This window comes from Schistocerca serialis, chromosome 1 (assembly GCF_023864345.2).
Source record: "Schistocerca serialis cubense isolate TAMUIC-IGC-003099 chromosome 1, iqSchSeri2.2, whole genome shotgun sequence".
In the NCBI taxonomy this organism is placed as follows: domain Eukaryota; kingdom Metazoa; phylum Arthropoda; class Insecta; order Orthoptera; family Acrididae; genus Schistocerca; species Schistocerca serialis.
In genome coordinates, this window is record NC_064638.1 from 112108772 (window position 1) to 112119003 (window position 10232).

Here is a 10232-nt window from a genome sequence, read left to right on the forward strand (position 1 = left end):
TGCTTCGCACTGGTAGGTTGTGTAGGGCACGTCTAGGACTTTAATGTGTTTGATTAGGAAGAGGCAAATCGAGCTTGGTAATTTTAGGCGTGCTTATATACTTTATTTGGTTGCTAATAGGCAGCGGGTCCCCAGCCGAGCTAACAAGCACTTAGTTTAATATGCGCAAGGTCTCTGGGTCTAATCTCGCTGCCGGTACAACTTTTCTTGTGAGTTTTCTGCACCATCTCTCGGTGCTAGGCTTCGATGTGCGTGGAGCGTCGCGAAACTGTTTGACGACCGAGAATCGTTGATAAATGTAAACCAAGTTTGTTTTGCAACAGACATACTGAAAAATACCGTGGACGTGCAAAAAAATTCTGCTTTCCTTACAGCTGCTGTTCAAATGGTTCAAATGACTTTGAGCACTATGGGACTTTTTCGTGTTAAAGATTGGGAAAATAGTATATGAACGATTACGTGTTGATACTTTTCATAGCCATAATAAAAGATTCGATTTAAAGAGCTCGCACATATGTAGGTAGCCGCTTACACGATCGGCTGCGGATATCGGGAAAACCGGTGCCTCTACAAAGCTTACAGCATAAGCACGCCTATAACTTTCAAACTCTATTTTCTCAAAAACGGTCGAAATTTGCGTCTTCCTGGTTCAAATGGCTCTGAGCACTATGGGACTTAACTTCTGAGGTCATCAGTCCCCTAGAACTTAGAACTACTTAAACCTAACTAACCAAAGGACATCACATACATCCATGCCCGAAGCAGGATTCGAACCTGTGACCGTAGCGGTTGCGCGGTTCCAGACTGTAGCGCCTAGAACCGCTCGGCCACCTCGGCCGGCGCGTCTTCCTGTGTGCACATGTTAAAAACCTAGTGGTGCCATATACACCCTGTCAATACGAATCAAATCGGTGAGTGGAAGTTCGCACTGTCCCCTTATAAGCCTTTTGTCTACGTTCACTCACATTAGTTAACGCACTTTGCAATATTTAACACACCTATCGGAGAACTAAAGAAAGATAAATTTAGGAAACATATAGTAGATAAGTCCCGGTGAGTATTTTGGTGCGTATTATGTACAAATATCGTACATGAACTGTGGAAAATGCAAGCAGCGCTACTATTTACCTTTTGCCCTTATTAGTGTACCGGGTGATCAAAAAGTCAGTATAAATTTGAAAACTTAATTAACCACGGAATAATGTAGATAGAGAGGTAAATATTGACACACATGCTTGCAATGACATGGGGATTTATTAGGAAAAAAAAAGTATTGCTAGACGCGTGAAAGATCTCCTGCGCGCGTCGTTTGGTGATGATCGTGTGCTCAGCCGCCACTTTCGTCATGCTTGGCCTCCCAGGTCCCAGACCTCAGTCCGTGCGATTATTGGCTTTGGGGTTACCCGAAGTCGCAAGTGTATCGTGATCGATCAACATCTCTAGGGATGCTGAAAGACAACATCCGACGCCAATGCCTCACCGTAACTCCGGACATGCTTTACAGTGCTGTTCACAACATTATTCCTCGACTACAGCTATTGTTGAGGAATGATGGTGGACATATTGAGCATTTCCTGTAAATAACATCATCTTTGCTTTGTCTTACTTTGTTATGCTAATTATTGCTATTCTGATCAGATGAAGCGCCATCTGTCGGACTTTTTTAAACTTTTGTATTTTTTGGTTCTCATAAAACCCCATGTCATTCCAAGCATGTGTGTCAATTTGTACCTCTCTATCTACATTATTCCGTGATTTATTCAGTTTTCAAATTTATACTGACTTTTTGATCACCCGGTATTTAATTCTGACGTAGACGCGCAAGCTGTGTCTCTCCCTCAGGTAGTACAGCCTGGTAAGCTGTTGAGCTGCTTCCGCTAACGAAGCTTCGCCGCTACCGAAAATACCCGCTCCGGCGGCGAACGCCACCGCTGACACAATTACGGCCGCTTCCTGCCGCAGACACGGCCGTACGAGCGCAGCCTTTCAGCGGCCGTGTGAGTGTGACAGTTCCCGCCGGGGCCACGTCCGGACCGGAATGCCACGCGCTGCGAAAAGCTCAACGCACGGCCGCTCAGCCGGCGTAAACACAAACAGCGCCGGCCTCTGTCGTAACTGTTGCGCATGCGCCGGCAGCCACCTGTCCCGTCCTGTTATTGCCACTCAGCGCTTCTCGCGCAGCGACAGTGGACAGTCGCGACGAGTTTTCGCTTTCCCTGTTACTTCGACACTACAGTAACGCGCGAATGCGCTCGTCTCGAACGAGATATATGTACACGAATTTAGCTTCGTTTCTATAACACTAACACATATATTGCTGCCGCATAATGCCAGGATATAAATACGTAATGAATGTTTCTTCACTGTTTGTGAAGTAACGAAATCATTTTCGTAGCGACCGTTCCCGTGGCATTAAGACTGGCGATCCGAACCCACGACAGGCGAAGATTTTTATTACTTTTCATCTGAGGTCACAACGATGAGCGTTAAACACCTTTCATCTAAAAAGAAAAAAAGAAAACAAAAAAAAACCATCAAACATCTTTAATTTGTAGCTGTGGAATACGAAAAACTTCCACACCTTTCACAGTGATATTAATTAGCTATTTTTCTTCAGCGTTCAGTCGCGTTGTGACAGAACTAATATTTGCTGTTTATAGTTCAACTAGGTAACAAGCTCGGCATTGCTCAGGCAGTAAGTAATTTTGCAAATTTTCTATCAGACACAGAAATAAGAAAACGAAAAAAAAAATCGTTTCCATGTATTCGTGAAAACACCTTTGAAATCATGAAACAGTCGTGCAAAGAAATATGCATAGCGTACAAATGTGTAAGTACTGCCGTTTCGCGTGTCTACAACGCCATTTTGTAAACGTCTCTATGGCAACGTCTCATTATAGGTCTACAGATGGCTATTGTCGCCTACAGCCGTTTGAGCTTTGCGGTTGAAAGCTGCCAGGCGTCAGAGATTTCTTAAAAACTGACTCGACTACAATAGTGTCTTCGTGGTAAAAAATAAATGTATTAAAATTTCAGGCATGATGCGGTGTTTTTTCCCGCTTCCCAGTGATTATAACATCTCTGGAACTGTGTGTCGCAAAATGATGTATTTATTTATGTAGGGCACTTTCAGCAGCACATATAATTAATAGCAAAAAAATGTAATAAAAAAACGTAATGGTTGACCCGGCAGTTTTTACACACGTCTTAGTGCTAACGACTTCATATCTCCTTCACTTTGGTAGGTCCTCCCTACCTGACGACAGCGATTGTTGTCTCATAGTACGAGATATGTGCACCAATTTCTTTAGAAAGCGGTCCAGTGCTCAACCTAGTCTTGGGAAAACAAATTGACCGTGTTCGTTTCAAAACAAACATTCCGGCATTTTCCTTCCTCAAATTGTCAAGCCATGCGTATTTACCTCTATATGGTAGAGCGAGGGATGGAACTGAACCACTATCTCCTAGAATGTGAATCCAATGCCTTAATACTGCTCCGCCGCAAACACGTTTTCAAAATTTATAATTCGAGCGGTTCAGTTGAATATCGACTGCAACTTTTCGACGCAGTTTATTCTGACTGTTGATTGTACTAGACTTCGCCAGAAGTATTATACAATCTTTGCTATTGATTAAAGCGTGTAAAGTCACCTCCATCTTTCTCGTAGCTTCATTGCTGTTCGGCACACTAGGACCCTCATATTTCGTGCGTTATAACCACCAGAGGCTTCATCCTTCGCCTATGTAGCTTTATTGCCCATGCAGTAGCTCATTACAGCATTAGGGAATGTATCATTCTTCTCACTACGAAAAGAAACTACTGTATAATTTTTCGAACGTTCTGTTGCGTGTAATTAACTATGGTTTTGACTATTATCCACAGAGACTAGGAAAAATTATATGGTTACATGTGATAACGGAAACCGGTATTGCTATAATTCATCATATGCGTAGTGTCGAAATCTGGTATGAGAAGCAAAATTATCTGTGACAACAGTAGAAAAACGTTATGGATAATGTAAACAAAGACGAAACCTATCGTGAACACACTGTCAGTCCAGAAGACAAAGTTTGCCCGACTTTCCACATCTTTGCAATGCGATGGCCTCTTAGTAGAGATGCACAAACAAACATCATTCGATCACTGGGTAACTTCCAATACTGCACAATCGTACTTCTCCAAATATCTGTCCCAAATGTCATTCTCCTCATTTTTAATAGGCGGTAGGAAATACATTAAATTTTGCGATCGTGGGCGAGACATTATTTCAGCTGCACGCCACTCAAAAGTACCACGATAACGAGATATCTCTGGATCGTACTTCGGTGCAGGTAACTGAAGAATACGATACAACTCGTCTGCTTCGACCATTGACGCTATTGCTTGGTATAGCGATTTTGAAGTCGTGCAGTTATACGTATTTCAGCTACGTATATCGGAACTCAAATGGTTTTGTCTGAGACGTAAATGCAACTATGGAATGCACAATACTTATGACGACAGTCATTACACATATGTTGGCTGCTTCAAACCACATCCAAACTACGATTTTCCTTTAGCATGTTTATAAAGCATATAAGAAGGATGGCTCCAAATATTAATAATACCGGTATTATGACCTCCCCACCTAACCAGAACCTCGTGGTTTGTTACAGATCAATCTGTCATGGCTATGGCAACTCACATAACAGATACGTACCGGGTTAATTGCCAAACGGCGGTATCGCATTCTTGTACATCCGCTGCAACGACTACTTAAAAAAGATCGACTCCACATGGCTCTAATGTAATTCTCATTCAGGAAATAGACAATTCTTTATCTGAACACAACTGAAGTAGCTGTTTACAACTGAGGAGCGCCGGAACAAAAATCGGTAATTGCGCATTTGCTGTTAATACAGAAAGTAACAAACAGTGATCTCTAAATGGCTCCACAAGCTATAAAAGGAAGAAACATGCCATAAAACACTTGATGTCGCGTTGTGCTGAAAATTATTTTGTGGCAGCATGTATTATTACTCCCGTATCTATCCCCTACGGCTCAAACACACGAATACAGTGGATATATCAGGTTTTGTTCCGGCGCTCCTCAACTTATCTTTATTATTAGTGCCACAATGGTTCCCATTACAGCTTGCACTATATCGAAGCTGAAGTCCGTAACTTCCTTATATTGATGCTTGTAGATTAGGATAATGATTACATATTCCATTATTCTCCTACTGTGCATGTTGCACGTTATTAACAAAAATATTCGACGGTGACGTGTCAGCTATACAAGACTGTTCCTGAATTTTCTTTCCAGTTTTATTTATTTGTATCGTAAATTGCGTCAACTATTAAGCTAACGTGTACCTTGGACTACACTACACATCAATTTGCGATAGAAGTTACGTAGTGGGACACACTTGCATTTTGCGTAGGGGTTAACGGAAACGTCCGATTCCACCCGTGTGCTTTGACCAATGAAGTCATCAATATGGTGGAAACGACCATTCACAACTACTCCCATATCGCGACTATGACATCATAACGTAAACATGACAACAAACACAAAAATAGACTAAAAAACCGTTAAATACATATTTCTCCAAATATATAATGAAACTAACGGGACAAGCGAGGAAAATTGGGAGTTTTTGGGTGGGGACAAACTAAAAATAAAGACACGCCACAAAACCAAACGACAAAAACGATAAAATAAAAGGACCACAACCTTCTCAAAATCATCTAAAAACAATATCCACTGGAATCGAACAATTCCCTTGACCTAAACATGAAACCCAAAACTGCAGCCGCATCCACAATCATCACTATCTCAAGAAGCACAATGAAACAACAAAATTAGAATCGAACACTTCCCTTGAACTCACCATTCACCGTTTTCTATGGTATTTATCGTGGACAGAGCGGTAAGTGTGACCCAGTGCGATTGAATATGACGTGTAAGTAAATATTAGGATACGCTATAGTTCAGTCCCTTACGACAACCTTTATTTGTCTTCGCCAGTTCACGCCCAAATTATCTCCTTTCAACCTAACCTAGACCTCAGGCTACATTATAGATGAAGCTACTGCGACAAACAAGATCTCAGAGACGGTGGGGTGGACGGAGGGCAACATAACAGAGCAACCACGAAAAATGTGTGAAATATGGTGCGCGGACACGGAGATCTGGCTAAGTTACAGGTCAATCTGTTACGACAACCGGTAACATTACCTACTGGATTACACTTGCAATTTTCAATATGGCGCGAACGTAAATATAGGACCACTTGTTACCACAACCATATTTTCTGCTTTCGTATTCGTTGGCTTTGCCAACTGAAATCTTCCAACCTAACGTAGCGGTCACGGGCTGTGCTACAGATCAGACTGTCAGCACACCCAAGCTCTCGTAACTTTAGTCTGATAACCTTTACTACAGATTCAAATGGCTGTGAGCACTATGGGACTTAACTTCTGAGGTCATCAGTCCCCTAGAGCTTAGAACTACTTAAAACTAAGTAACCTAAGGACATCACACACATCCATGCCCGAGGCAGGATTCGAAACTGCGACCGTGGCGTCACGCGGTTCCAGACTGTAGCGCCTAGAACCGCTCGGCCACTCCGGCCGGCTTTTCTCCAGATTCACGTGAGTCGGCTTCGCCATCTCATGACCGAGTTGTTACGTTCCGTATTAACCTCTACGTCGGGCTAGGACACAGGCAGTCTGTCAACAGCGACGGGATCCACTGGCACACACGAGCCACACACTTGTTATCACTGTTCGGAAACAAACTGCGAATCACTTTGTTTTATCGAGAGCCGCTGGAGGCACCACCGGTCTTACCTGGACACCTGGGTCGGCGCTGTGCTGGACGACCCTCTCGAGGCAGAACTCGTCGGCCCGCAGGGTGAGGGTGAGCGCGGCGCCTCTGATGATGAGCGAACCGTCCCTCTTGAGGGAGCCGTCGCCGCCGAGCACCGAACCGGCGACCTCGAAGTGGGTGCCCGGCGTGCGGCAGACGGGGAAGTTGGCGGTGAGCCTGGCGCGCGGCCAGCTCCTGGCCACCACCTCGGCGACGCTGGAGCCCGCCGGCGCCCCGCCGCCCTCCGTGCAGGACATGGACGCCTCGCTGAAGACACTGTCGCCCAGGCAGCACTTCCTGAAGCGCACCTCGTCCTCCTCGGCGGCGCCCTGCAGGCAGATGACGGCCACGTCACCGTCGACGCAGTACGCCTCCGGGTGGAAGAACTCCTGCGTCTCGGTCAGCCACAGGGAGCCGTTGTCGAAGATGATGTAGTCGTGCAGGCCGTCGGGGTGCGTGCGCAGCACCTTGGCGGCGCCCTCGCACCGGGGCACGAACCCGGCGCGCTGCTGCCAGTGGGGCGGCAGCTCGGGCAGCAGGTCCCCCGCCGCCGGCGAGTACACCAGCGGCGTCCACGGGGGCGGCTGCGCGCCTTCGGGCGCCGGCTCGCACGCCCCCTGCGAGAAGCTGTAGCGCTCCTGCGGCGCGCAGCACCTGTTGATCCGCACCACGTGGTCGGCGCCGGCCGACAGCGGCAGCAGGAGCAGCAGCGGCAGTGACAGCACGGCGGATAAGGACATCGCGAAGCGCGAGCGTTCAAGGCATCGCGCCGACTGAGGCCGCGCGCGTCTCAGTCTCGCCGACAGAGGCGCTCCTCCCCTACCCCCCCTCCTCCTCCCTTCAACCGCCGTGGTTGGACCTGCCCCCCCCACCACTCTAGCTCAACGTACGGCCAGCTTCCCTGGGCCGCCGGCGAAATCGGGGTCACGTCTTCGGCGGGATAAAGTCACCGGGCCGGTTGCTCATACTTGTTCCGGGCACACACACACACACACATCGGAGTCATGTAGTACGTAAGTACTCAGACTGACTACAGGCGCTACGCCAACGAATAACCGTCTACCGTCAGATGCTCGAAAGGACAGTTAATATTTTTATAAATATCAGGAATCCTATAAATCGATATTTTATAGAATGGCGACATGTGCCCTTGAAATATGGAACAATGTATCGATGAATCGACTGATAAATATCGGCGGCGCATTATAAATATACTGCTGGTTACACACACACACACACACACACACACACTAGAGGCATGTAGTTTACACTCTACGTAAGTACTCAGACTGACTACAGCCGCTATGCAAACGAATAAGCGTCTACCGCCAGATGCTCGGAAGGACAGTTAATATTTTTGTAAATATCAGGAATCCGATAAATCGATATTTAATAGAATGGTGACATGTGCCCTGGATATATCGAAAAAATGTATCTATGACGGAAAAATATGGGAGGCGCATTATAAATATATTGCCGGTTTTAGAGCTGTATGTTTAAGTATTGATTTATTGAATAAACTTGTTGTAGCTGGGATTCAGTCATAAAATTTTTTTTGAAGGACATCATCTTTACGCCAGTGAAGTTTTTATTATACTATTGCAATTTCGCCCTGAGGCTATTATTAAGTGCTGATATCAATGCTTTAAGCCATGTCAACGCAATTTAAGTTGACGCATTTAATTTATAAGTCTTTTTTTTCCTTTATTGAGTTTCAATTCCCCCCGAAGGGGGCGGGCTGGCAGCAGCTTAGTATGCTGCTTTACAGCCTACAGACTTTTATTTTAAAAACGGAAGAAGAAAAGAAGCAAGAAAAACAGGCGATAAAACGCTGACGTAAAGTGTAAAATGGCGGAAAAATGAGGAAAGTTAAAACAGAAATCAAAAGGGGTTGGCAATGTTAATAAAAGACACAGGAATCATTTATAAGTCGTTGTCAATACTATTAAATACAATCGCGACGTTGTTACACAGTGCGAGCACACGTATTCAAACATCGTAAAACAACATAACAATGGAGATACTATCGAAGACAGTGCTGCCAAAGCAGATTTATTAAACGCAGCCTTCCGAAATGCCTTCACGAAAGAAGACGAAGTAAATATTCCAGAATTCGAATCGAGAACAGCTGCCAACATGAGTAACGTAGAAGCAAATATCCTCGGAGTAGTAAAGCAACTTAAATCACTTAATAAAAGCAAGTCTTCTGGTCCAGACTGTATATCAGTTATGTTCCTTTCGGAGTATGCTGATGCATTAGCCCCATACTTAACAATCATATACAACCGTTCTCTCGACGAATTATCCGTACCCAAAGACTGGAAAGTTGCACAGGTCACACCAATATTCAAGAAAGGTAGTAGGAGCAATCCACTAAATTACAGGCCCATATCATTAACGTCGATATGCAGCAGGATTTTAGAACATATATTGTGTTCGAACATTATGACGTACCTCGAAGGAAACGGTCTATTCACACACAATCAGCATGGGTTTAGAAAACATCGTTCCTGTGAAACACAGCAAGCTCTTTATTCACATGAAGTGCTGAGTGCTATTGACAAGGGATTTCAGATCGACTCCGTATTCCTGGGTGTCCGGAAGGCTTTTGACACAGTACCACAGAAGAGGCTCGTAGTAAACTTGCGTGCCTATGGAATATCGCCTCAGTTATGTGACTGGATCTGTGGTTTGCTGTCAGAGAGGTCACAGTTCGTAGTAACTGACGGAAAGTCATCGAGTAAAAGTGATTTCAAGCGTTCCCCAAGGTAGTGTTATAGACCCTTTGCTGTTCGTTATCTATATAAACGATTTGGGAGACAATCTGAACAGCCGTCTTAGGTTGTTTGCAGATGACACTGTTGTTTATCGACTAATAAAGTCATCAGAAGATCAAAAGAAACTGCAAAACGATTTAGAAAAAATATATGAATGATGCGAAAAGTGGCAGTTGACCCTAAATAACGAAAAGTGTGAGGTCATCCACATGAGTGCTAAAAGGAATTCGTTAAACTTCGGTTACACGATAAATCAGTCTAATCTAAAAGCCGTAAATTCAACTAAATACCTAGGTATTACAATTACGTACAAATTAAATTGGAAAGAACACATAGAAAATGTTGTGGGGAAGGCTAACCAAAGACTCCGTTTTATTGGCAGGACACTTAGAAAATGTAACAGACCTACTAAGGAGACTGCCTACACCACGCTGGTCCGTCTTCTTTTAGAATACTCCTGCGCGGTGTAAGATCCTTACCAGGTAGGACTGATGGAGTACATCGAAAAAGTTCAAAGAAAGGCAGCACGTTTTGTATTATCACGAAATAGGGGAGAGAGTGTCACAGAAATGATACAGGATTTGGACTGGAAATCATTAAA

The 10232-nt window shown here is 44.6% G+C and overlaps 1 protein-coding gene across 1 annotated transcript in view; it reads right to left on the bottom strand.

The window, feature by feature from the left end:
* Positions 1-7609, bottom strand: part of LOC126462869 (probable G-protein coupled receptor Mth-like 1) — a 563028-nt gene extending 555419 nt beyond the window's left edge. Inside the window, exon 1 of the mRNA XM_050096106.1 lies at positions 6836-7609. Within this exon, the coding sequence (XP_049952063.1) occupies positions 6836-7594 (759 nt within the window). The 5' untranslated portion in view covers positions 7595-7609. The remainder of the gene's footprint in view (positions 1-6835) is intronic.
* Between the last annotated feature and the right edge of the window lie 2623 nt (positions 7610-10232).